Source organism: Pezoporus wallicus, unplaced genomic scaffold (assembly GCF_028554395.1).
Source record: "Pezoporus wallicus isolate ANWC-B61680 ecotype Strahan unplaced genomic scaffold, APGP_CSIRO_Pwel_v1 contig_593, whole genome shotgun sequence".
NCBI lineage: Eukaryota > Metazoa > Chordata > Aves > Psittaciformes > Psittacidae > Pezoporus > Pezoporus wallicus.
The window spans coordinates 6,656,821-6,684,230 of record NW_026642342.1 but is presented as its reverse complement, the minus strand read 5'-3'; the positions used below and the strand labels follow the sequence as shown (position 1 = coordinate 6,684,230).

At 40.6% G+C, this 27,410-nt stretch overlaps 1 protein-coding gene across 3 annotated transcripts in view; it reads left to right on the top strand.

Annotated features, from left to right (window-relative positions):
* Positions 1–27,410, top strand: part of TGFBR3 (transforming growth factor beta receptor 3) — a 114,173-nt gene that overhangs the window by 67,809 nt on the left and 18,954 nt on the right. For 2 of the 3 annotated variants that reach the window (XM_057429068.1, XM_057429070.1), the window contains 6 exons: positions 9,966–10,149; positions 18,011–18,179; positions 20,260–20,407; positions 24,718–24,907; positions 26,126–26,451; positions 27,104–27,253. In XM_057429068.1, the coding sequence (XP_057285051.1) occupies positions 9,966–10,149; positions 18,011–18,179; positions 20,260–20,407; positions 24,718–24,907; positions 26,126–26,451; positions 27,104–27,253 (1,167 nt within the window). The remainder of the gene's footprint in view (positions 1–9,965; positions 10,150–18,010; positions 18,180–20,259; positions 20,408–24,717; positions 24,908–26,125; positions 26,452–27,103; positions 27,254–27,410) is intronic. The other variant, XM_057429069.1, reaches the window with a different exon arrangement.

Genomic DNA, 27,410 nt, shown 5'->3' with positions numbered 1-27,410 from the left:
GAAATGAAGGGGCTGTAGTTTTGCAGCCTTGGTAAGTAAATAACAGCTTCAAGGGCTGCAGAGCACAGAGCTTGCTGCCTTGGCCCTAGTTTGAAAATACTTGGCTTATCCTTGTACTTCTGCAGCTCTGTCCTGCTCCTTCTCCTTAAATGTATAGCCAAGCCAGAGAGCAGAGTATTTTGAATCAGAAAAGATTTCAAATTTAAAAACCTTTTTTAATGCCCACGAATTCTGTGCTCAGAACAGAAATCTGTGTCACACATACCATAGGAATGTCATAACTATTGTGTCTGTCTCTATGGAAGCCTCGGGCAGAATAATCATTGACTTTCCAGCTTCTCTTTCAGACTTTGCATGCAATACATTCATTCACAATTTTATTAATATACTGTATGTAAAGTATGAATTGCACCAGTTCATTGATTAATCCCTAGTTAGAAAGGTAAGAGGTTTAAATGGCAACTTCTGGGACTTACTGCTGACAAAGACAACACCCCTAGAGCCAGGTCAGGGTTAAAGAATCATGTAACCATTAGTGAAGTCCTAGCCGGTTATTTCTTTTTATTGCTAGCTCCTATTTTTTTCCCTGTAAAGCATCATAATAAAGTTCTTAAACTGTTACAGGGAGGTGTGTTTTGAGTAAATCAATACATAAAAAATACAGATTAAAGCATTAGAAGATCCAAGGTTATTTCTAGGAAAGAAGAGAACTTCAGGATATGAGCAGATAATGAACCGGAGCACTCTGTTAAGTGCTGTTAGTACCACTGTATAGGTGGAGAAACTAGGGCATACTGAGCTTAAATGGTGTTTATATTGGAGCAGAGAGTAGTTAGTGCTCTGTGTTCTTTGTGTCCTCATTAGGAAGATGGTCTGCTGCCTTTGCTCTGTGAATTTGTTGTTTGAGTTTCCACTAAGGCTTTATTTAAAGGAAAGGATGAAAAGATTTAAAGCTTGTGTCAGCACATATTGTAAAGACCAGGAAAATACAGTACTACTGAGTTGGTCTGGGGTTTAACTTAGCATACAGTTCAAGCGTGGATTTTTGCCTTGAGTCTGGTCCTCCATTAGGCAAAATTTTAAAATGAATGGGGGCAAAAATCTAGCCTTTGAGCATATAGTGTAGAGGGAATCACAAAATGCCTCCTTGGTAAATGCTTCTCAGTACAAAAAAATACGAATTTGGTGTATTAAGTATGGTTTTGCACTTACATTCATCATGTGATGCATGTAGCTTAACCCAGCACAGTGGCTTGGCATGTGCTTTGTCTTCATGGGCACAGCTCACAGTTTCATTTTCACAAAATGTCTGTTGGTACCTAAACCTCAGAATGGAACAAACTGTCATTCAAATTAAAGCCTGTTGCCTTACGGTATTGTCATTTTGCCTCTCAGCGTCCTTTCCCCATCTGTAAACCAGAAAAAATGCTAGTGAATAGTCTTAAGTATTGGCATCTTGGTAAAAACCTGATGTAAATTTCTATATGTGTGTTAGAGAAAAGTGAATGTATAGTGAGTATGTAATGTGGTGTTAATACATTTGGCATAGACAGGGTTATTTTCAGACTCTGCATGAGTTATATATATCTTGATGGGTTAAGTAGGTGGTGCTGGGAAAATTATTGTGATTTTAGTAAAGTAAGTCTCATTGTGTTAAAAATAAATATACTTAAAGTATTATGGCATTTCAGTACAAAAATACCTGAAATGGGTTAGTGCATGAACTCCACCTGACCTAAGTATTGAAAATCACGTTCGATTACTGGTATATAGAGTCGTATTAGTCTGGTTGGGTATTTTTTACGTATCTCAAAAATTCAACAGTTTGGGACTCGGCATTTTCTATTGAGGTGTTCCTGGCCTGGACTGTTGGTCTTCTTGTTGCTCAGAAGAGCAGTGCATGGTTGGGAAAATCTGATCAGTTCAGCAAGGGGGGAACACTTAATATCTGTGCTATATGTATATTTTAATTTTTTTTTTTTTTTTTTTTTTTTTTGCTCAGCTGGAAATAAATGCCAAAATTATAACCTAAAAGGGGAGCGGGAGAGGAAGTTAAAGGATGTTTAGATTGCAACAGATTGCAGTTTTACATAAGCTAGGTAACACCTGTAGAAAATGCTTTTACCTGTGATCTTTTTCTAGGTCAGTCTTGCAGAAAAACCTTACCAGACATCTCCCACCACCACACTTTAAAGTTTTCATATAACAAAGTAATTTCCTCCCTTTCCATCAAGTTGTTATTTCTCTGCTTCCCTAAAGCAATTTATTGTGAACATGTCCTGGCAGAAAACCAGCAATTTAATGTAACTACCCAGAAAGAGGGGTTTATGGGTGCTGCTCAGCTAGTGATGTTTTTTAGTTTTAATTTAGATTTGGTAGCCTTCTCTATTGCTTTTCTAACCTAGGAATGTCTTTACTGGGCAAGTGAAAGTAGTGAGAATTAAGGACCCAATCCTTCGTGATTTCCTGACAGAAATCAGTGTTAAATCTCAAATTCCCTTCAACATATGTGATTTTATATAATATTTGATTCAAGATGTGATGCTTCAGCTCTTTCTCTGAGTTACTTTTTCAGATGATTGAGTAAGTTATGCAAGCAAATAACCTTACTTAGAGGAACCCCTTTAATAGGAATGAATGTGTGTATTAAGTTAGTAAAATGGAAGAAGCAATAGCATTAATGATAACTACAAAACCAGATCACATGCTCTTGGCTTGAGATGTGAAAAGAAAAAAGCTTTAAAGAAGAGTAAGTTTAATTATTAGTCATTTCTGTATTTATAAGAAGAAAAAGGCCATGTTCTTATTACTTCAGCCAATAACTGGTTTATTCTTTTCACTTCGTGAAAATATGGTTCACATATTTTGGATCCCTGCCACCAAACCACAGGCTGTTCTATGGTTTGCACTAGATTTTGGATGATTGACAAAACTCACTGAAAAACAAGTGCTATTTGTTTTCCTGTGCCTAGTATTTAACGGGAAATCAGGAGGCTAAATTTCCAATCACTGGTTAAACAGACCCAGATGTGAACAGAGTGCTCTGCTAGGAGAAGAGTGAAGAAGGATAGGAAATGCATGACTAGTGATAAATTTGGTATAAAAAGTGACCTTTCACTATTCAAAGTAAAAGCAGGAGATTTTCAGTGTTGTGTAACAGTTTGAAGAGGAATTTAAAAGGAGTATTGCATTTCTATAGAAACCTGGGTCTGGTTTGTTTTTTTTTTTGTAGATCTTCATCCTCCTTCTACTCAGGAGCTGGAAGTAATCCTGTAGTTGCCCTTTTTCACTTGGCAGAGTTGATATTCCTTGTCACCCTCCCCATACCATTTCCTTTTCAAAGAGTGTGAAAATAACATGAAGTGTCTAATTAAAAGCAATAACAGTAACTTTTACAATGCTTTTCACAATAGTCAGTTTCCTTGGAGACTTTGTCTCCTGGTCTGGTTCACCCCCCCCCCCCAAGATCCTGCTTCTCTAAAGTCTGTATAACTGGTTTACTCTCCTAAATATCAGGGGGACCTCAGGCTATGTATGGTGGTTCTGAAGTTCTTGGCAGTAGGGTGGAAGGATTTTGTCAGAAATAGGGATGGCAGAACATGACAGGGTGGTAAATCCATGTTTGAAAGTGATGCATTGCTTGCATTCAGTAAAACGAGTTTGAGTACAATAACCCTAGTGAGGCATCTTTAAATATCTGGTTTTCTTCTTTTGGTTTGTTGGGTTTTTTTATGTTTTTTTTTCTACTTTTATTTTTATTCAAAGCTTGCTTCAGGAAGGCGTTCCAGAAAAGAGTGATATTTCTGGCTTAGGAAGCAAGATACACAGTACATGAAGCAAATAGGCAGTGTGTGGTAAAAAGTGTCTATATGTGGTATGTGATGTCCCAAAATAGGGAAATCTTATGATGCCTTGGTGTCCTCTGCTTTCACTTCAGCTTGGACAGAAATATTGCAAAAATACCAACTTGCCAGTAAATTTCAGAAGAAGGAAGGTGCAGGTCTGTGTGCTTTAGATTCTCCTTTCTTGTGGCTTTCAAGTCCTGTACTTTATGGAACCTGGTTTGTTGAGAGTATCACCTGGTTCCTACTAGATCTTTTTCTGTCCCAGGTGATTCAAACCATCTTTCAAAACTCAGGCTTTATTGCTTGGTGTTTCTTTCAGCTTTAGGAGCAGGCTGTCTTCATGGGTCATTACTCTAACCAAAACTCTGTGTTAGGAGTGTGGATGGACCACATCTTGGATCTTATGCTGGTGTTTCTCATTGCTGCCACTGATCCTGAGTGCTCCCTCTCACAGTCCCTCTAGGAGCTCAGACGCACCACTTTCAGAGTAAGGGAGGCTGATAGACAGAAAGACTTGGGGGTTTAAGTTAAACCAGGCTGCAAAAGTGAGGAAAGAAACAACGTTCAGGCATTTAGTAGTTGAGATGTGTTTACAGACCCATCGTGCAGGAGGCTGAAGGGCCTAGAACAGGTATATGTGGTGGTCTTCTCTGTATGGTCACGGCTCCTTCCCTTCTCTGCTTCTTTGAGTTGAGTATACAGGGGTTTTAGCTAGTGGAAGTTTACAGAGGCAGGCAGCAGATTTTGGCAGGCTATTGGTGTTAGTGATGTGGAGATAATAAATCACAACAGGTTGTGTTACTGAGTCATCAATTCCAGTGGAAACTATGGCTGCAGTTGCTTAGATAGGCTTTTATTCTCCCCTTTTCTTCCACTACATTGAATCTAACTTGAAACAACCCCTTCAAAGACTTCTGCTACATTGTTTTGTTCAGATCAAATGCGTGTTACATTGAGTCCATGAAGATGTTGTTAGATTAATGTGAGATGAGTGGACAATTACCTGTGTGCTATTAATAAACCCCTGCTGAGCCCTAAACTTTGGGAACAGATTTCCCTTTTACATGAACTTGTTTTCTTTCTTGTTTCCTTTGTATCATTCTAGTAACTGTTCCATGGGGGTTTTGAACGTTGCACTTGGTTTGGCACAGTTTCAGCTTTGTTTGAAAATCCCAGAATCTTCTTTCTAGGTACATAAAGATGCACAAGAGTCTGATCCCACAAGGTTCTGCTTTCATCCTGAGAAAGTGTTGAGCAGCCTTAATTCCTAACAGCATCTTTTGTAGTTGAGCATCTCCTAGAAGTAGAATTAAAATCTAAAATATAACTAAGATAATGCTGCTGCTTTTATGTGTTTGCTTTCGAAAACTGGAAGTAGAATTTTGTTATAACTGTATGTGGTCTTATGAACACTAAAAAAAAAAAGCTTTGCTGCTGCATGAAAGCATCACACCTTTGTGGTTGGTAAGGATCATGCAAAGCTGATAGATGATTCACGAATGTTACATTTCATTTCAAAAGCAGCATGTTTCTTAGTCACTTACCAAAGAGAATTGTTCTCTTTGTGATTACTGAATGTTGAATGTAGGTTTATGAACATAAAAGGAGATATTTTTTAGTTCCCAAATACCTGATATTTCTCCATCAAGGAGATGGAGAAGGGGACCAAAACACATCAAAGTACGTTAACAAAAACCACCAGCTGAGTCTAAAGCCCATGTTGGCCACTGTGCAAGTTGGTTCAAGTTTTAGAGTTTCATTCTGAGCAGACTTACTCCTCTCCTACACATTTTGCCAGAGGTCTGATACTGAATAGCTCAGATAAAACTACGAAGGGGGCTGCTTTTCTTCTGCTGGTGTATTTGCTTCTGTCGTGGCTTTATGGGTGGCTTTGTTGGTCCCTTGTGCTGGAGGGGCCTTGGTGGGTAGTAGTGTAGTTGTTGCTGTAAGGGGAGGGATTGGTTCATGCTGTGTAGTCATGGGCACATAACTTTGTATAATGAGTTATCTCCCAAAGGTCCCTACCTCTGTTTCAAGGCTAAATTACAAACTTGCTTCCTACTTCTTCCTACTTGGGAGTTCTGAATTATAGCTATATTAAATACTTAAGATGTCATAAAACAAAGTAAATATCCCACTTGGATCAGGCTCAAAGAAAACAAAAAGCAATAAACATTTAGAAAGAGAGAAGGAAATAGGTAAAATAGGAAACAGAAGATGCTGTTTTGAGTGTGTGCAGTGTTCACCTTCACCACTATATGTATTTGAGACAACTCAGGGATGGTTCTGAGAGTTGTTCTTTCTGGGGAGTAGTAACTTACACCATCTGGCACATCTGCCAGGTTGCTGGTGTCCTGAACTACCACAGCAGCCTGGCAAGGTCAGGTTTTGTAAGACTGGAAAATTTTCTTAAGGGACATATAAAGTTGTTTGCGTTTTTTATTTTCTCCCAGCATGGGGGACGTATGTTTCCTTGCTTCTGTACAGTGCAAAGGAAATCACAGTCCTTATTTTCCCCGATGGTCAGCAGAGCAACAGTGTGTGTAATCAAAATATGTACCCAAATGTGTTCTGCTCTTTGATAGAATACTCATGTTTTGGTAGCATATTTTCAGAATCATGTACTTGATCCTCACTTCGTCTGAGTGCAGAAGTGCCTGTTGAACTGTGGTCCTTGCTGTGGTTAGTGACCATAACCATCTTTTTGTCTTGCAGACTGATTTTTCCAAGTCAGGCTTGGAAGTTTCCTCATTTAGCCTCAGAATTTTGTGAGGCATGTAGGTGAACTCGGCAGCAGAGGATGTTTCTAATGCAGTCACTTCTGATGTCCTCAGAACAACAGGAAGAAATAGACCTGGGGCACATTTTTCCATTCTGCAACCTCAGAAAGTAACCACTGGGGATGAAGTGAGGAGATAAAAGCGTATGTGGCAGCAGTTCCTTAATCATCCAGTCAGCTGTGTAATGAGTGCACAGATAAAACTCCTTGATATACTCCCAAATACTTAAAGCATTTTTTGGTTTTAATGCTCTGGCTTATCCTAAGTATGTTAGCGAAAGCTGTTTTTGGTTTGTTCTGAAGAGTAAGCAGTTAATGTTCAAGGCAGGTGTTGAAACAGTGATGGTTGCCTTTTTTGGAAGAGGCTGTTGAATTCTCTCCAGAAAAAATAACGTGCTTGGCTCACTTAACCTTGCCTTAGGTCCGTGTAGTAAAAATCCCAACACTGGCAGGCACAGCAGTTCAGTCCTTTCTAAAACCTGGTAGTGGAACCAGCATTTCAAATAGACTTGAGCATGTGGTTAGAAAAATAAATGATGATAAGCTTCATGTTTGTTTAAAGATATTTACTGTATGATCATGTAGGGAGGATGCTTGTGCCAGACTTTTTAGTCACTCTGTTTTCTGTCTCTCCATTCCTCCCTACTAGGGCTCAGTGCTCTGGGGGTTCATTGATAAGATCTGTCTCTGAGGAAGACATTTGTCATGCCACAGAATGATGCAGAAGGTTTTCAAGTCTAATTAGGAATAAATGGAAAGCCAAGTGTGTTCTGAGGAAGAGAGCTGTTGTATTAGCAAACATTTAAGTATCTCAAATGAAAAATACAGTGAAAATGCATTATTGCAGACTAATGCTTTGGGGTTTTTTCTCAATATTTAGGAGGGATAATATTTTCTCTTACACTTTCCTCAGATATTTTAAATCCTCAAGCCCTGCAGTTTTTAAGCACTGTTAGGCCAGAGCTCCAAAAAGATGTTCCACGTGCCTCAGATGTAAAAGACAGCATTGCTAAGAGGTGGTGTTCTTCTGTATGTGATCCCTGCATACTTACCTTGTGCTATGTCAGTGTTGTCCTGCGAGACTGTGAACACTATAAACCTTCATGTGCTAGGAGCATTGTAGAGGTGCCCTGTAAAATCAGTCCATGGTGTGGCTGCTTTCAAGTGATGAAAGTATCAAGTGAATGCTACTTGATAACTACATGTTAAAGATAACACTAGGAAAAGAGAACAATAGTTATAAATTTGTAGGCAGTTGATTTATTCTAATGGCAGAGTTTGCTTTCTTATTTGACAAGTTTTGAGAGTATTGGAAAAATATGGTGTATTCTGCATTATGCTGAATAAAGACTTTTCATTTCAAGGAAATGTTTTATGGTAGTCATGTGCAAAACAGCAAATGAGGAAGATCATTCAGAATTGAAACAGATGTTAGTTTAAACTTTGGAAACTCTTCTGGCAGAAGGATTTCTAAGCTGGTTTTTGTCACAGGCCTGGTCAAATTGAACTCTGAATTACATGGGCCTCCTCTTAGAGGAGAGTATGTGATATGTAAATGCTAGTGTAATAGCTGGAAGCACAGGGAGGAGTTTTGAAATTCTTTCCATGTGCCAAAGTGTGTAATTTATGTGCCTACTTTGACAAATATTTGTAGGTGCTAAACAAACTGATGTGTAACATCCTGAACTAGCGCTGGGAGCAACAGCTCCAGGGAAGGCAGCAGTTGGTTGCAACTAGTTCATTTCTCTAACAGGAACCTGACCTCAGCTAATCTTTGTTAAATAGTTGCTATTGATGCATTTTGTTGTTTAAAAGGTTAGAGAGAGATACTAATAACCATTATCCTGCTACAATGTGTAAATAATACTCAGAACAGGTTAGAAATTGTTATGATGTATTTTTCACTCTTCCAGTCATCATCATTAATCACTTTGGATTTTCGGTTGGAGAAAAAAATAGAATGAAAGGGAAAGGGGGAGAGAGCAGCTGAGTGCATTAAGCTTCTTTCTATTCTGCCCTTAGGACAGAAAATAGTACTTTTTTCCTGAAGCCTACTGCAGTGATCTGGAAGTAAGGGCTGTGCTACACTGGGGCAAGCATTGGGCAACACACCACTACAGGGAGTATGTCCAAAGAAATCTTCACTGATGCAGTCACACCTGAAAGCTTGTTCGTCTTTCTGTGCTTTCTCACTCAAGCACATGTTATTCGTGACTTGATGTTTTAGATCTTAGTGGAATCAAGCGCTGATGGAAAGACCAGCCTGAGTAGGGCATGCAGGCCCCAGTCCTCCAGCACCCTGAAGGAGGAAACAGGGAACTGCATAGATGAGTGGTGGCTCCTGAGGTTGGGCACATGAAGAAGTGCTCTTCTTTCAGTACTTGATATAAGGACCTCTTGAGAGCTGACAAATGTTCTGAAATTGTTGGCCACGTCCCTCTGTAGAAGCAAGAGAGCCAAAAGGTTGTTGTTGGCACAGTCTAGCTTTGCAATCAGTCTGGAACGACTTGTTTATCTGTTGAGTCCAATGCAAGTTGAAGCAGGTCCCAATCTGAGCCTGACCCTGTGCTGTTGCCTTTTCTTGAATGATGCTATTGCCACTCCAGTGAAGTTGTATTTGAAAATCTTAGGCTTTCCTGCAGAACCTGTTACACTCCCACTTTCTGTTTCTCCATTTTGACTATTTCAAACAGCATTATGGTTTTACCAGTCAAGACCTGAGTTAGTGTAACATTTGTAAAGATTTTTCCAAAGATGTATAACTCATCTGTTTTATGTGTTAGACTAAAGCAATTCCTTGCTTCCTGTAAATAAAGCAACAATAAATATCTTCCCTTTCTCTTAGCCTTTCTCTTTCCTTACTCTGTGTTTCTCTCTTGGCCTTTATCTGTCATTGGGCTTGGACTTATGTTCTTTCTGATTTAGGAGTTGCTTGAGTACTTCCAGGTTTTAATGAGCTTCACATCCTTGTCTTGCTTCAGTTCCTCAGACCACCATCTATTTACTCTCTCCTGTCTTAGTTTTCCTGTTGTCTTCCTGCCCTCCCCTTGCTTGCACAGTTCAGCTCCTCTTGCAGCACAGTTGTGCCACTTGTGCAGCAGGATGATCTTGGACTCTAGCACCCCAGCTGGGCTGAGGGGTGCCTCATTTTGTAACAACATCTCTGAAAAAGGAATCATGATGCAGATGTGAAAACATGTGAAGTTTAGGCGTTGTTGGAAATAAGCCGTAATCACCTTCAGTGAATGCATGTGGGTGTGACAGATTACATTGCTTAAACCCGCTACCTTGTCTGTGAGGATAAATGTACCACATTAAAACTATGTTTTTATTCCCATCAGGTGTCCTTAGGTTCCGTTGTTCAGTTTGAGAAGGGAAATTTCTCCTTGTCAGCAGAAACAGAAGAAAAGCTTTTTCCTGAGAAAAATGAACAACTGCTACAGTGGGCCCAGAAGGAATATGGAGCAGTAACATCTTTCACTGAGCTCAAAATATCAAGAAACATCTATATTAAAGTAGGAGAAGGTAAACCAAAACAAACCCAATGGAACTGATAAACACTTCTGGATGCTGAGAATGTCTTCCTGTAGTTATTTGAATCTTTAAACAACTCATTTTCCAAGGGATGTGATATGAAGGGGGAAGGCAGAGAAATAAGAGCAAGTGTAAAGACCAGACCCTGAAGTTAGGCAACTTCTAGTGGATTCTGGTACCCTAAATTTATGCTCATAAACATGGATGCAGTTGGCCAGAATCTTACAGGAGTCAAAGTTTCACTTTTTAAAAAGGAATGAACTACTCGTGGTGATTGTTTGGATATCTTTTGTATAAAGGACTGAAGTGAAGAACTTGAGGTAGGGGGTAATTTCTAGAACAACCTGAATTAGGGCTTTGGGGTTGGGATTTTTGTAGCCTTTGCTTGTATAAGGCTTGAGACTACTTTGGACAAAGAATTACTGCTTTCCTCACAGACAGAAGCTGGCTCAGTATGGTGTCTTTCTGTGTTTTCATCCCAAGCAGAAAGATTTCCTGTCCCCGTGAGCTGCATGCCAAATTCATCAGGTGGCCTAGGGCAGGTGGGAGAGGACTCCAGCTCCACAAGGATTTCACAGGCATATATTAGGGTAGGGTCTGGGCTGCAGCTCTGTATCTGAGAAGTGTTGGAACAACTTAGCAATATGAACCTCTGCAGAACTTTGTCTCAAGCTGGTGCTGATCACATAGCATGCCTCCTGCAGGGGAATTCCACCTGAGCCAGTCATAAACCAGGGATAACTCAGGAGCCATGGCTCTTCAACATTCTTGGAGAACTTTTTTTAGTTAGTAAAAGGAGCTTCACAGGGAAAGCAGACAAGCAGACCTTCCTCTATGATGCAGGATGATTGGAGGTGAAATTTGTTTTCTTGCAGGTGTAGGATGTTTTAAGATTTTTTTTTTTACCGACTAGCCTGCAATTCACTGGGTTTTTTTTTGCTTTCTGAAGATGTCATCCAAGTTCAGGCCAAAGCACACATCTAGGTTTAGCTTAAATCAAAAGCAGCAAGAATAAAGGCTGGTAAAAGTGAACTGGAACTGATTTGCATTGCAGTGAATGGTCCAGATATGTTGAAACTAATTGTTGTCTTTCAAGAAGCTCAGTGATGGGAAGAGTAGAACCCAGTCAAACATTGTGTCAATGTCCAACCTGTACTGGTGGGCTCAGCATTTACTAGAACCAGCAGCCTAATTTAGTAGTGTTTCAGCAGTACTTCCAGAGAAACCCCTTCATAGCTGAACTAGTTGGCTACCAGAAAACCCAGCCCAAAACCTTCTGTGAAGAAAACATTCTTTGCTAACCACCTGTATCTGATAATTTGATTTCCTGAAGCCTGAGGTTTGCCCCCCAAAATCAGAACATGCCTGTGTTGGCTGTATCCAAATCCTGCCAAATTTGTACACTGTTCCCCTGTGTGATTTTTCTTGGCACCATTTTTGGATTTCAGAGCCAGAAAATCATTCAGGAATATATTTATTAGCTTATTAAAGTGCTCTTGGAATGTATAAATGGGAGTAGTGGTCTCTGCATTGCAGAGTTGAATGTTTAATTAGACCTGTCAAAAACCAGATAAAATTGTGTTGACTTGCACATCTCCAGTCAAAGCAGGCAACTAAATAGGAGAGCTTTGCATCATCCTTAGAATGTGTTAAAACACAATTTAATTAAGAGTCAGTACACAAAATGGAACTTGGCAGGCAACCAGAATAAACAGTTTCTGAGAAGGCTGCTATGAACTAGCTCAGCTGTAACCATGTTTGATTTTGAGTTAAATTCTTGGCAGAGGAGTGAATAAGTGTGTATGTTTGGGGGTTATGCATCTGTTTGGGGTGGGGAGAGGGTCAGTTCTTGAACTGCACTAGGCGTGTGAGGAGTTCTATGGAAACCATGTGGGATGTGGACCTGGTCTGCTTCTCTGCAGAGCGAGCAATGGAATCACTGGATTCCACAAATCCCAGTGTATACTGTTGGACATCTCAGGCTTTTCCTACAAAACTCACACTCCTCAAGTGCTTTAGTCAGGTAACCCTCAGCTGCCAGTTTGTGAATCACAGCTTAGTATTACTCATAATCTGTAAGTAGTCATATAAAGTAGTTCCTTGCTACGTGACCAGTACATGTAATTGTCTACATTTCAGCTTCACTCAAGTTAGAAAGATCTGAAGCTGAAAGACCTATAACATTTTAGAAGTGGAGGCTGTAGCTGAATACAGCAAACAAAGTGCAAGCCAGAGGACAAAGATCTGAAGAAGGGTGATCTTTCATAGAATAAAGCTACAGCTTTATGCCATGGGTCTCTGAAATCACTTTAGAAGCTGCAAATGAAAGGCAGCTGAGTGAACTAGCAAACTGGGTCAGCGCTGAATGCATCTAAATCCTATCAATTCAGAAGACTGGTGGTTCAGATACTGCAGGGATGGTGAGCACAGTGAGAACTTAAAGGGACCAGAATGAGGGTTTGGAGGAAGGGGGTACAAGAAGTGGGGTTTTTGTTCTTGGTTTGATTTGCTTAGTGAAGTGAATGGCAGAGTGACTGTCATGATAATCACTGTTAGATTCTAGAAAGCAAAACTGCTCATGATGAAAGTGATCTTAGTACAGGTTTTCCAGCAGAATTCACTTTAATTCTTCATGCTTCAATAAGATACAATTGTACAAGTCAGGAAGACTTAGCAGTTAGCTAAATGTTACCTAATGCATCCAGTATAAATCCAGGGCAGAGGTCCTAGCCTGGAGGGAGCCTAATTTCAACACATTTCTTAGCTAAATAAGAAAAAAAAAGTAATTTTTTTACGGATCAAGGATGTGGCAGAGAGGCTGCCTGCTCTAGTAAGTCCCACGGACTATTACCCACTCCTGGTGATACATGTGTATAGATAGTAGTAGCCTGGGGAACATAAAGAAGGACTACAGAGCCCTGGGGGAGGTGGTTAGGGGCTCTGGAGCTCAGATAGTCTTTTCATCAATTCTCCAGGTTACAGGGGAGGACCTAAAAAAAGCTAGGAGGATTAGCCAGGTTAATAACTGGTTAAAAGGGTGGTGTCATAGTCAGGGGTTTGGGTGTCTTGAACATGGGACCCAAGCTTGTAGGCTGGGTCTAGTGGGGGCTGGTGGAGCTGGTCTGATGATAAAGAAGGGAAAGAGCAGTTTTGGTAGGAGGCTTGCCAGACTGGTCAAGGAGGCTTTAACTCGATGTGTTGGGGGAGGGGGGCATCATTCCATCCCAACACACCCAGTCAGTTGCCAGCACCTATAATAAATGCTTGGAGCAATGTAGAGATATCCCAGCCGCTCCAGCCAATGAGCCGGCTTCAGTTGGAGCTCAGCTCAGATGCCTCTATACAAATGCCCGTAGCATGGGGAACAAACAAGAGGAATTAGAGATGTGTGCATGTCTACGGGGGTATGATATAATAGGCATCACAGGAACATGGTGGGATGGCTCCTATGACTGGAGTGCTGGAATGGAAGGTTACAGGCTCTTTAGGAAGGACAGGCCTGGCAGGTGGGGAGGGGGAGTTGCCCTTTATGTTAGGGATAGGCTGGAGAGTATGGAACTCTGTCTGGGGACAGGTGAGCAGTCCACAGAGAGCTTGTGGGTCAGGGTTAAAGGGAAAACAGCTATGGGAGACATCACTGTGGGCGTCTGTTACAGACCGCCTGATCAAGGAGAACCTGCGGATGAAGCACTCCATAGACAGATAGGAAAAGCCTCACGCTCACAGGCCCTTGTTCTCATGGGTGACTTCAACCACCCTGACATCTGTTGGAAGGACGGTACGGCCCGGCACAAGCAATCCAGGAGGTTCCACGATTGTGTAGAAGACAACTTCCTTCTGCAAGTAATAGAGGAGCCGACAAGGAGAGGTGCCGTGCTTGACCTCGTGCTCACCAACAGGGAAGGGCTGGTTGGAAATGTGACTCTCCAGGGCAGCCTTGGATGCAGCGATCATGAGGTGCTCGAATTTGAGATCCTCAGGACAGTGAGAAGAGCGTGCAGCAAGCTCACTGAGCTGGACTTCAAAAGAGCAGACTTTGGCCTCTTCAGGAACCTGCTTAGGAAGGTTCCATGGGATACAGCCCTAGAGGGCAGAGGGGCCCAAGACTGTTGGTCGATATTCAAGGATCACCTGCTGCAAGCTCAGGAGTGTTGCATCCCAACCAGAAGGAAGTGCAGCAGGAGGGCCAGGAGACCTCCTTGGATGGATAAGGAGCTCCTGAGGAAAATTCAAATGAAAAAAAGAGGCTTATAAAAGGTGGAAGCAGGACAGGTGGCCTGGGAAGAGTACAGGGATGTTGTCCGGGAAGCTAGGGACCAGGTTAGGAAAGCTGAGGCCCAGTTAGAATTAAACTTGGCTAGGGATGTTAAAGATAACAGGAAGGGATTCTACAAGTACATAGCAAATAAAAAACAGACTAGGGAGAATGTAGGCCCCCTCAGGAAGCTCTCAGGAGAACTGGATACACAGGATTTGGAGAAGGCTGAGGTTCTGAATGACTTCTTTGCCTCGGTCTTCACTGGCAAAGGCTCTGACCAAACCACCCAAGTCTTGGAAGGCAGATGCAGGGACTGTGAGAATGAAGACCTTGCGCCCACTGTAGGAGAGGAGCTGGTTCGAGACCATCTTAAAAATCTGAATGTGCACAAGTCCATGGGAAGTGATGAGATCCATCCGCGGGTCCTGAAGGAGCTGGCAAATGAAGTTGCGAAGCCGCTGGCCATCATATTTGAGAAATCATGGCAGTCAGGTGAAGTTCCCGATGACTGGAAAAAGGGAAATATAACCCCCATTTTCAAGAAGGGGAAAATGGATGACCCGGGGAATTACAGACCAGTCAGTCTCACCTCTGTGCCTGGCAAAATCTTGGAGCAGATTCTCCTGGAAGGCATGCTAAGGCACATGAAAATCAACAAGGTGCTTGGTGACAGCCAGCATGGCTTCACTAAGGGGAAATCCTGCCTGACCAATTTGGTGGCCTTCTGTGATGCGGCTACAGAACTGATGGACAGAGGTAGAGCAGTTGATGTCATCTACCTGGACTTGTGTAAAGCATTCGACACTGTCCCACACGACATCCTTGTCTCTAAATTGGAGAGACATCAATTTGATGGGTGGACCGCTTGGTGGATAAAGAACTGGCTGGATGGCCGCACACAGAGAGTTGTGGTCAATGGCTCAATGTCCGGCTGGAGACCAGTAACGAGTGGCATCCCTGACTCTCAGTTTGTAGCCTGTATGTACCCAGTGCATGTATCCTGCCCATCGTACTTGCTTGATTTAATACTTGCAGGTGATTGCATGGTGTCAGGCTTTAGCCGTGTGTCCTGCTGGGGAATGAGCACTGCCAAGAGTTTCCACCCTGCCTCTGGGGACTACTGCAGTCTCTTCTCTGCTCCCATTTATACCCTGCCATTAAATGTCAGTTGAGGTTCTGATCTGTGTCATGCTAAGAGCTAGTAAACTGCAAAATACACATGAAAAAGCCCTGCCATCACAGTGGCTGGGGGAAATCCTATATGCCTTGCTTATTCTCAGCTCACACTTTGAAAGGCATGCTCTGCTTTGATGGGATTTGTATTGCTGAATCAAGCTGCTGCTGCTGCCCAGGGTACATGTCTTGGAGAGTTACACCTGATTAATGGCACTCACTTTCACAAAGACCTCCTCAGTTAAGCCAGGATGCTCAACTTTTACCCGGCTTAGCTACAGCCTATAGATGGCACCTAATTAGCGCAGAATAAAGCGGTGTCTGTTGCTGCCTGTAAGAAGGAGGTGCTGCCCACAGAAACTCCAGATCCCAGTGTGCAATCCTCTGTCTTCATCTGAGCAGCCTGGCATGTGCTGCTGGCCGCTGTGTGCAGCTCCATCACATGCTGGCCAGAGCCTCTCTGCTGAGAGTATTACATGCTAACCTGATTCCATACTGGGAGTCTGTCAAGATTAGAGGTCCGTAATGTGACTGTTTGCTGGCTGGTTTAGTAAGATTTTTAACTGATTGCAGATACCTGCAGTCCCTTTCCAAAGCAGACAGTCCTGAAACTAAAAAAGTAGTGTGGTGAGCAAAGAAAGATGAAATAGATCCCCTTTTCTTTTCTGTTCCAGCACAGATCTTGGTAACTGGTACAGACAAGAGTAAATACATGGGGGGGAAGTAAATGTGTACATCAAGACAGTTAAAATTTGTTGCAGAAGAAAAGCATGCTATAGAGCAGAGGCCCAGGCTGAGGAACCTCTGTGCTGGTGGTGGCAAAAACAGCAGTTCTTGAGAGCTCCAGAGATGTTTAATGAAAGTGCCTGGAGCAGGAATCAAATTCTTTGCCATAGCAAACGATAGCACGTGTGTAATTATCCACGAACTATTCAGAGGCTGTTATTTTATGGCTTGAATTGTGTTGTATGGCAGCTGAGAAGCAAGTACCTAGTATATCCATCTGTGTGTGTATGTACAGATATAAATTCAAGCTCAGTGTAGGCCGTTTGGGATCTTTTTCCATTCTGTGCTGTTGTGGGAGGAGCTGGTCAAAACTGCAGCTGCATTCAAGGCTAATCTGGCAAGGCACATAGCAGATGTTAGAAGAGTGCTTTGCTTGAGCAGTATGAATTGTTAACAGCTTCATACAGCTCTCATAGGTTCTGTAGGGAAGACAGCAAGGTCAATATTCAAAGGCTACTTTGTGTACAATCAGGAGAAGAAACTTCCTTAATTGTTTCTGCAGAGGCCGGGTTCAGCCCTGTCTCTGGTCTCCTTGCAAAGCTGTGTACCACACACAAATGCTCTTCAGGGGTGACATTTCAGCTTTCATTTAGGGAGCAAGTGCTAACTGTGGTCTCAACTGAGCTTTTCAGAGCTTTTCCACAGTTCTGCAAGCATCTCTCTTGCTTCTAACTGTAATAGGAAAGCCTTCTTTGTAAAGCAAAGGTCAAAGGGCCAGCCCTTTGGAATTACATTCTTATAGGACTTTGCCTGTGAACATGATACTTAGTCCTTCTGTGTGTTGTTACAATTCATATGTTAAAGCTATCTCAGAAATACAAAGTATTCCCATTCTTCAACTGAAACATTGATCTTTGGGTATGGCAGTGTAGGCTGGGCATGAGAACTTTACGCTAAGTGATTATGTTTTATGTTTGGTGTTGTATGCTAGTTAATGCTCATCATCAGCTCAGCAGTTAAAACCAAAAGAGAGATTGAATATCTACTCTAGAATTTCTTCATTTCAGTTAGGGATATTATGGTCAGACTTCTTTAATATCAATAACTGGCTTCATTATTCTCTTACATTTTCCATGCACAAGAGGACTTCAGACAGCACTGATACTATGCAGTGTATAGGAAAAATATATGGAGTAAGGAAATGGAAAATACTTTCTGTGATCTTTTAAATACTTTAAGTTCATAATAGCAAGAATAAAACATTTTCTAAAGGGAGAAGGAATTGATCACATATTCTGCTAGTTAATTTCAAAAGAAATAAATCTTTTAAAGATGCAAGGAACAAATTAAATGTTTTAGTCATTTTGGAAAATGCTCCATAATTTGCTTCAGTTTTGTTTTCGGATTTCTCTTTCTTGGGTTTTTCTTTCATTAAATATCTAAGTCCATAAATATAAACTCTTCAGTTTAGAAGTTTATCTTTTACATCGAGTATATGCTGTGTTGTTGCAACAGTGATCTCCTATTCCGTATTATGTTGATTTGTCATAAGTGCTTATGATAGATAATAGATGAACTTTATAGCCTAAAGACCTGTGTCATATAGTGCAGCAATGAAGTAAATGTGCATACATGCACGTAAGCTAATATCTGTGTGTAAAGGTGCATATGCTTTCGTTTATTTTCCTCCTCCAGATCAAGTTTTTCCTCCCTCGTGCAACATAGAGAAGAATTTTCTCTCGTTAAATTACCTTGCGGGATACCTACAACCAAAAACGGCAGAGGGGTGCCTTATGTCTCACTTAGTCCAAGAAAGAGAAGTTCACATCATTGAACTAATCACTCCAAATTCCAATCCATACAGGTAAAGTATTGTCTAAATACACTAAATCTGTTTGAAATCACAGCCAAAGATTTTAGCTGTCTATTGAAAATCAACTGAAATCGTAATTTCAACCTTACAAGAAGAGCTTGGACCTTAGTACTTTGCCTTAAATAGAGATTGGTTTTTCAATATGTAAAGGTTTTGAATTCTGCTTCGTGATCCCAGGATTTTGCTGGACGAGGCTGCACAGCACAATTCTTACGGACTCTATCCTGCCCCTCTTCTTGCTCAGTCAATCAGATTATTCCAAGAATAAGATGAATGAGAGCAACATCTGACAGACAGTGTTAAAGATGGGACCACTGTATGAGGAAGTGAGAGAGAGGTTGAAAGTAATCTTGACCTCTCACAGATAGGGGTAGCTGGCAGCGAGGCCTAGGGCAGTGGCTTTCAAGCAGTGGTCCAGAGGTCACAAGTGGTCTGTGGTCCATAATAATTGTTCCAGTATGGGTCTGCAGAACCATAACAGTATTTTCTGTCAAGTTTCCAGTTGAGTTTAATGGATAGTGTGTATTGCAAGAAATGTTAAGAGTTGACAGAGGTCCACTGTCCAAAAAGGCTTATAAATAGTGGTTAGGGAAAATTGCTTAACTCTGTATGCAAGAAGAAAAATACTATTTCCTCACAGAGCAGGTAGAATTAAAATCCTGTCTATGTACTGCAGACACTAGATATCCAGCACTGTCTAATTGTACTCCTCATGTAGTTACATTTAGGCATATCCATTCTATGATGAAACGTTCACACAGGGAGATAGAGGTAGGAGGAGGGGTCTTTGCAAGAAGGGTAACTATCTCATTGCAAGATAATGAATCCAGAGCCTGGAATATTCGTGCCTGTCAACCTTGGGAGAGTAAAAATGTGCTGAGGTGTAGTAGAAGTGGAGTATAGGTAAACCCAAATGATCTGCCTCTGAGTGGCCCGAGTTGCAGCCCTATTCTGAACAGCTGCTGTTCAGTGTCAACATCAGCAAGTCCCTTGCAGTGTTGTGCAATGACAGCCATGTCTCCAAGTCCTCTGGGCTTTTGGCTTTGGCTGGTAGTACGATAGGAATTTGTTTTTCAGATGATAACAGTGCAAAATGTTTTGTTATTTAAAGTAAAAAGTAATAAATTCATCTTGTTTCATTTTTAGTTTTATCTGTTATCCACAGCTATTTTTGCAAAGTTTATATCCAGAAAGAAACATACAGAAGCTGACCTGGGCATGTGTAAAACTGCAGGAGGTGAAACAAAGGTCCCAAGATACTTAGCGTATCTTACTTAGGGATGAGCACGTTCTTGTGACATATGGCCCCATAAGACAATCTGGAAGTAAAGGTTTTCCTATTCAACTAATATTTTGCATGACAAGGTATTATTGATGGGTACAAACCCATTTGCTGTACTTATTTTACTGAGGTCTTGAAAATCTGGATGGTGTTCATCTATTTTCCAGCAGGCAGTAGGCTGGACATCTGCTTTTCTTTTCATTTTAAAGAAAGTATATATCCAGAAGTATTGGAAACAGAATGCACAGTGTAATTCTTCAACACATGCAAGATCCTAAGCAAAGTCATTTCCACAATTTAACTTCCTAGGCAGAGACCCACCCCAATATAGTATTTGTGCAGTTTTTTTGGTATTAACCTGTCTAATTTGTCTTTTTTTTTAAGGTATGATTTTGAGCTTTAATATCGTTATAGCCAAAGGAAACTGCAACAGCTATATTTAGGCACTGTCACAGTGAAATAAGAAACCAATATTTACATTCTAAAGCAAACTGCTAGTCATATAACTAACCTCCTCTAAGTAATAGCTGAAATGAGTAGCGCAGTTCTTGTAAATAAGAGACAAAAAAATATGATTTATCTAAAAAATATTTTATTTCTATTGTTATTCAAAATCATTTAAGCGTATGTGGAGTAACAATCTGTTTTGCACATGTTGTGTTGCCTGGGATAATCTCCAGCATTTTAATCAGCTGGCCAGACAGTGGAAACATGATGGATTGGAAGAAGGTTGATAGCTGAAAATTTCTGGCATTCTGGTCTGACTTTCTCCCTATTTTCCACATACAGTGCTTTCCAGGTGGATATAATCGTTGACATTAAACCATCTCAACCAGGCACCAAACTTGTCAGAGATGTCGTACTTATCCTCAAGTGTAAAAAGTCTGTCAATTGGGTTATCAAGTCGCATGATATCCAAGGAAAGCTGGAAGTGATTGTAAGTTGAGACACCTTCATTTTTTGCAACAATACAGAATCCATTTAAACGTGGTACAGTGCTAGATCACATTTTCTCAGCTGCTTTTCTAGTTATTAACTGCATTTCAAGGAGTAAAATCAGAAACTATGGTTTTTTTCCTTATTAACTTAGTATATGGGCTATTAAACTGACCAGCACATCACAGAAACCAGGTGGTAAAAATACAAGGATTTAGGGTCTGCGTCTTTTTGGCTTCGGCTGAAGTACCCTAAACACTGTGTTGGATGTTCATCTCCCTTTCTGCTGTTACTTTGGTGAGTGGATGTACAGGTTCATCTCTGAAGTTGGAAAGATGTCTGTGAGTACAGAATGGAGAATCCTAGATACTATGGCACATACATCCCTGTGGAAGTGAAGGCTTTTTTACTCCTTCCACTTGTGGTTCTAGTAGTCTTTAGCCCTCTTCCCTGCCAGTACTTCTGTCCCCAGCAATGTTTGTTCAAACTGAACTTGCCTCTCCTCAGACCACAACCAGGAAGCTTTAAAAAACATAAACCCAGGATCTATAAAGCTAAACTTCTGAAACTATACTTACACATAACTGGAGATTCTGATGCAGAATGATTTTTGCTATAGGCTTTGTGGCTCAACACCATTTCTACCAAGAAAATGAGCTTTTCCTTGCTTTGAAATAAACAGATAAATACAATCGGACTGCTCTTGCAGCCTATAGATGTGTGACCTGTTTCAGTCTTAAGTGATCAGTTAAGAGCATATTGTGCAGTTGAGCTGAATGTTTGCTCAAGACTTCTGGGTGGCCTCCTTATTAAGCTTTGCAGTAACTTGGATGCATTTTCAAACTCCAGCTATCTATACTAACATTTTACTAAGAATTTTACTTTGCTTAGTAGCTTTCTCCCTTTAATGTGTGCAAGGGCAATTCTGACAAGATCAGAAGGCTGCTTAGTCTAAATATTCTAAGAGGACAGATTGATAGGCAGGATTTCATGCTAGATTTTGACAGGGAAATAAAAGGAAATAAATTACTGTGCTGCTCAGGAAATTGAATGGAAAAATTGTCTAGGGTGGATGATGAAATTCCCTTTTGATCTCTGATGCATATTTATTTAATGGACGGGAAAGGATGTTCTGGTCATTCTGCAGGTCCTGAATAGGCCTGTTTATAGGTCTAAGGATAGAGAATTGTGCATCAGTTCACTTCACACTTGGAGATAGTCAAAGTACCGTATTTCATATCATAACATGACATTTTATTTAGATTAAGGAAAAGAGAAAGGAATACTATATATGGAAATGTCAGTATATAAAATACTGTATATTTATATTAGGATTTGTAACTGCCATACTGCTTCATTTGCTATACTGCTTCATTTGTATAGATGCTTCATTTTCTGAATGTGTATTTGTTCTCCTTCGTTTAGAGGGGTGTGGGAGAGAACTAAACACCCCCATGTCATTATAAAGCCTCTACGTCCAGCATTTAGGATCTTTCTGTATCTCTATTAAGCTGAAGGCCTTTCCAAGCCCAAGTTTAGACAATGCATAATAACATTACTGAACAATTAGGTAATGTTTCACAATGTTCTTTTTATTAGTTGAAGCAGTTCCATGCACTTCAATTTTCCTAACTTCTTGCCCTCAGTACTAATCGGAATTGTCTTGAGGGGATTGGCAAACCGAGAGGGAAGGGTTAGTGCTAAGCTGCCTCAAACTCAGGACCATGAGTTATTAAGGTCTAAGTTCATAGACAAAGTGAAAAAGACTTTTTGGGTCATCTGGCTCAGCTCCCAGCTTGCTGGGTTTTTTGAAACTCTGAAAGAGGATGAACACAAAATCAAGTAAAATGGGAATAGTATAAGTAAAGTAACTGCCTGTGATATACACACAATGCTTTCCTCCCAGGCTGTGCGCGCAACTCGTGTGTGCAGTCTGTCCTTCCTTTACTCCCCGTGCAGTGCTTGTGTATTTCTGTGCTTGTGGACTCTCTGCCATTCACATTACTTTGGACTCAGTGTCCTTTGAGAAAGCTGTGGGCTGCACAGCGGGCAAAGATGTGAAGTTGCAGAAAGAAAGTAAGTGTGTTGAGGGGCAAAAAGTGAGGGAGGTGAAATGCACAGAACAAACCCATGAGGGTTTCGAAAGCTTAAAGTCACTCTTCTTTACAGGAGAACAACTGCCCACCAGTTCCTGAAATGGTCTCAGTAGGTTAGAAGGTGGCTTTTGTTGCCCGGTTTCATCTACTGTGAGTGAAGGTGTTGGCAGTGCAGGCAAGGGAAGACACTTCACTATGTCTATTTCTTCAAGCCCTTGTGCTTGGTTTTGTTTCATTGAGGCAATGCAGGACTGAATGTTTACAGGCTCAGCATGGAGTGGAGAGGTAAAAACAAGCCAACAAAATGGTCAGGTGCCAGTTAGGACAGTAAAATTCTGAGATAATGTTTATTCAGCTGTCTCTTCATGGCAAAAAAGAGAAGAAAAACAGAGAGGGAGGTCCAGCAAAGTTGGGGTAGTATAATAATTCCAACCAGTCAAAGCCATATGGTAATGTGAAAATGTGTGATAAATCATATCCAGATGAGTATCTGTTGAAGAATAAGAGATTTTTTTTGACCCAAAACAGTAGGAAGGCACTAAAATTAGGATACTTATTGCTTTTTTTCTGTTTCTTATCTTCAGTGGCCTTTGCTGGTCATTGATAACTGTACTGGTAACAGTATCTTCAAGCTCTGCACCTAAAATTCTCTTTAACTTCAGTTGTGAAACTATGAGTGTTTAAAGGATGTAGAACTGGGTCATTAGGAAGAAATGAGGGACGGAGCCAAACGAAAACTGTGCTGTGCCATTCCATCAGGACTCTGTACAAGCTTTATTCACTACTTTCTTCAAAAGCTCCATTTCTGAGGTGAGGCAAAGACGTACAGCTGAGCTCAGTGATGCTGGGTAGCAGGTCCATACAAACCACTGAGTAAAAGCAATCTGGGCAAAAGAGATTGGTGTGGTCAATCTTTTGATGTTCTAGAGTGAAAGAGAATTAAGATTGGCTTACATTGAGGGAAACCAATGGGGATTTAAAAAAATGCAGCCTATATGATGAAGGTAATCAGGCATAGAAGTGAATGTGTTTGTTGTAGAGCATTCAATGGTGTCATCTGCATATAGAAAGTGCAATTAGATCACATTGCAGAAATCCTTGACAAGTGGGTCGTTGTGCCTTTCCTGCTGTGTGTCTACTCAGCTTGTTCTGTAGTTGTTGATGTGATTGTTATAGGCATAATAGTAATGTTGTGTATATGAAAATAAATACGTATGTATTTAGCTTTGTGTGAATACTAGTTTAAGATGCGAAGCACTTAAAAACAAGTGAAATACCAGTGAATGTTTCCTAACTGCTTCTCTAACAGCTAGAGATGCTTCTTACATTTGTTTTGCTCACCCATTTGTATGAGGAAATTGAAGGTTTTGCAGAACTTATGCAGTAAAACGAAAGGGAACTGGTTGTGCGGCTTATCTGTATTCCATGGCCACCTCTGAGGAGCTGTTATTTTTAATGATATAATGGTAAAACTAAGAGGTCAGCAAGTGCATTATGAATTCACTGTATGGATGTATTTGTGCAAAACTTATATTGTTAATGAAATCTGAAATTTTATTGTGAAGAAAGTGTATGCTGTCCTTTGAAGCAATTTGGCCTTGCATAAATGTGTATGCTCTTGCGTATTGCTCTATTAAGGGTTGAATTCAGTCCTGTTTAACATACTCAACATTTTGCAGGAGACACAGCATGAAGCTCATTCAGGGAGTCACAGACTATCCTCGATTTGAGCTGACTTTGAAGCATTAGCTGGTATCAGCTCTCTACTTCATGAGCATGCTATGTTTTGCCTTTTTCAGTAATGTTCATTTGAACAAAGGTTTTCCCATATGTAGTTTAAGTAATGCTCTCTTCAAAGAAATGAAGGGGGCATTTGAAAGAATCAGTTGTCATCCTGAGTGCCCCTTACCTCAGAAGTCATGTCGACTGAGTTTTGAAGAAAATACAGCTGTAAATATGCCTTTGTCTCATTAGGGATTAACAGTTCCGAGCTACCTTGATTTATTGTACTCCTGGCAGAGCCTGGGAGGAAGGGGGGCCTTTTCTCCATGTGTGCAGCAATTCTGTGCCTAAGGTGGCAGAGTTTGGTTTATTTCCAAGGTGTTCTCAGCTTGCTGTTACTTAGTAGAGTAAAAAAAAACATGTTTAGTCAGTGTCACTATTCCATTTTAATTATCCTTAAATGATAAATCATGAACCAAGTTTTTCTTTGCAGACATCAAATAGCATTGGTTTTGGAAAGGAAACGGAGCGATCCATGAGCATGAGTAAATCAGTAATACCTGATCTTCCTTCATCACATGAGAGTTTGATCAAGTGGGCTTATGAGCATAACTACAGTCCAGTTATTTCCTACACAAAAGCCCCTGTTGCTAACAGATTTCATCTGCAACTTGAAGATACAGGTACACTTGAAATGGACTTCTAGCATATAGAAAACATGTCTTGTATTTCCAGGAATATGATGATTTGAAAGGTGCTCTGTCAGTTGTTGGGGGTTGCGCTACTTTTGTTACTCATCATCAAGAAAGCTGGTGTTGGAGTATCTGTGAATGCTGGTTAAAAGAAGTATTCTGTGGCTTTTTGATGAGGAAAATCCAGGCAAATTGTGTTATTTCCTGAAATTATAGTGAAATTAAATGGTTATAGCTTATCTAGCTCACAAGCTGTTACAGCTGACCATGCTCAGCCTTCACTGCAATGGACTTCAGTAGCTGGATATTTTGTAAGTTAATAAACTCAGCTTTGAGTCTATAATACTTTTTCCCCAAAGTGTGAGCATAGTATTTCCTTGAGATAATTAAATAAACTTTTAAATTGCTTTCAGACAAAACTGTCTTACCATAAAAATCTGAGCAAATTGAATAAATACAGCCCTCAAATTAGTTACTTGGCCAGAGTCATTACTGATGTTAAAATACCTATGTCCATTGAAGCTAGTAGAGCTGCATCTGCTTATTCACTACTTCAGCCACTAGAAGTGTTGCTTAGCTGGTTTGATAAAGCTGATGTTCACATTAATTTTATCAATTGGACTCTCTTGGGTTACAGATAAACTACCTGCTTGGGGTGGGTGTTGAGACTTCTGTCCTGAGCAGTTGCGTGTGTAAGCCAGCAGATAGTGTTCTCATTTACATAGTATAAAGTTAAGCCTCATTTGACTTCACTTTGGTTATGTAAGTAGTTCCACAACTGTCGAGTGACTGAATGTGTGTTGTGTTCCATGCCATAATTTTCACTTAGGCTATTTCAGCAGCAATAAACTAGAATATTTTCTAAATGGGGTGTTCCTTTTACCTCTGTGATTGCCTTTTGCATATAATGGGCCCACTCTTCATAGTTTATTTTCAGCTCCTGGTGAGGCAGATTTCTAGCAGGGACTAAAATATACCGAGAGCAGATGTCACAATAACAACTAAACCCTTACTGCAGGAATTGTGGACAGATATCTGGAAAATACAAAAATGGTGCTTTAGGTGTCCTTCAGGAACTTCTTTTCTGGATAATATTTTATTCTTTTTTTGTATGAAAATTATTAGTTCTGAATACTTTTAGGAAAAATATCTAATAACCTAATGTTTTCCCTTTTTTCAATTTTCTTTTTCTTTCCTCTTTTGTTTTAGAAGAGATGAATGATGAAGAAGATCATTCCCTTCCTCCAGAGCTGACAGAATTGCTGGGTGCTAACCCACTGCCTGCCCCAAAGAATCCTGCATTAAGTGATGGCCTGACCTTTCCTTTTCACATTAACAGAGGAAGACATGAAACAGTGGGAGAAGGAATCTTCCCATCCAGGGATTCAGTGGATACATTAATAAATCATGATTTTGAGCATTCCCTCTCAAAACATAAAGAACCTGAAGAGGCTCAGGGCAGTGCTGATATGGCCCTGTCAATAAAGTGTGATGACAAAGTCATGACAGTAGCTGTAGAAAAAGACTCTCTGCAGGTTGGTGTGATCTCTTTTTCTCAAATTTGGGAAGGCTTTTCTGGGCAGATCATTTTATTTGTATTTTGATAATAAAAAATAAACATTCTATACCCATCACCAGCCAGCCTCCCAGAGTAGAGTTTGGTGAGGAAACTATAATATAGTTGTAACTCAAATCATGTTTCCTCTTCCCAACAATCAGGTAGTTTGTAGAGGGATTTTCTGATTAAAGCTTTGAGGGGTTGGTTTGTCAGAAAACGACTGTACTCAGCCATCAGTCTGGTTTTAACTTCTATAGTACAAAGAAGCTGCTTTTGATAGCTGCATGAGACCTGAATAGATCTGTCTTTACCATCTACCAGCTGACAGGTTGCTTGTGGCCATTGTGGAAATGAGCCTGACACAGACAGCGTTTTTAGCTCATTTCAGACCAAACAGAGTCAGCATTATTAATCAGTAGATTAATAATGAACCTGTTGTTTTCTTTGTTCCATGTTACATTTATTCCCTGTCTTGTACAACAGCATTTTGAGAGTGACCTTCCCTGAATGTCAGTACAATGAACTTCACTTCCTCCTATTAGCAGTCATGAGCGGTAGTCTGAGCTGCACTTTAAGCAAGAGCCTAACACAATTGTGTTTCAGCCACTTACAAAGCACCTTTGTTTCAGGCTAGTGGCTACACGAGGACAGAACTCTCGCTGTTGGATCACTCTTGCAAAGCCAGGATGAATGGTACCCATTTCATTTTGGAGTCTTTGCTGAACAAATGTGGGACTCGAACAGCATATATCTTGAACAAGATTGTTTATTTTAACTCTGTGAGTATTTTACAAAGAAGAGCCTCCTGCGCTGCACATCATAGTGGTACAAGGACAAGGAAGCCATTATAGTTAGCTTTGGTCTTAGCAAAAGGGATGCATCCAGATCTTTTCCTGTCTAGCTCAAACCTAGTTGTAGTCACAGTCCCTGTATTCA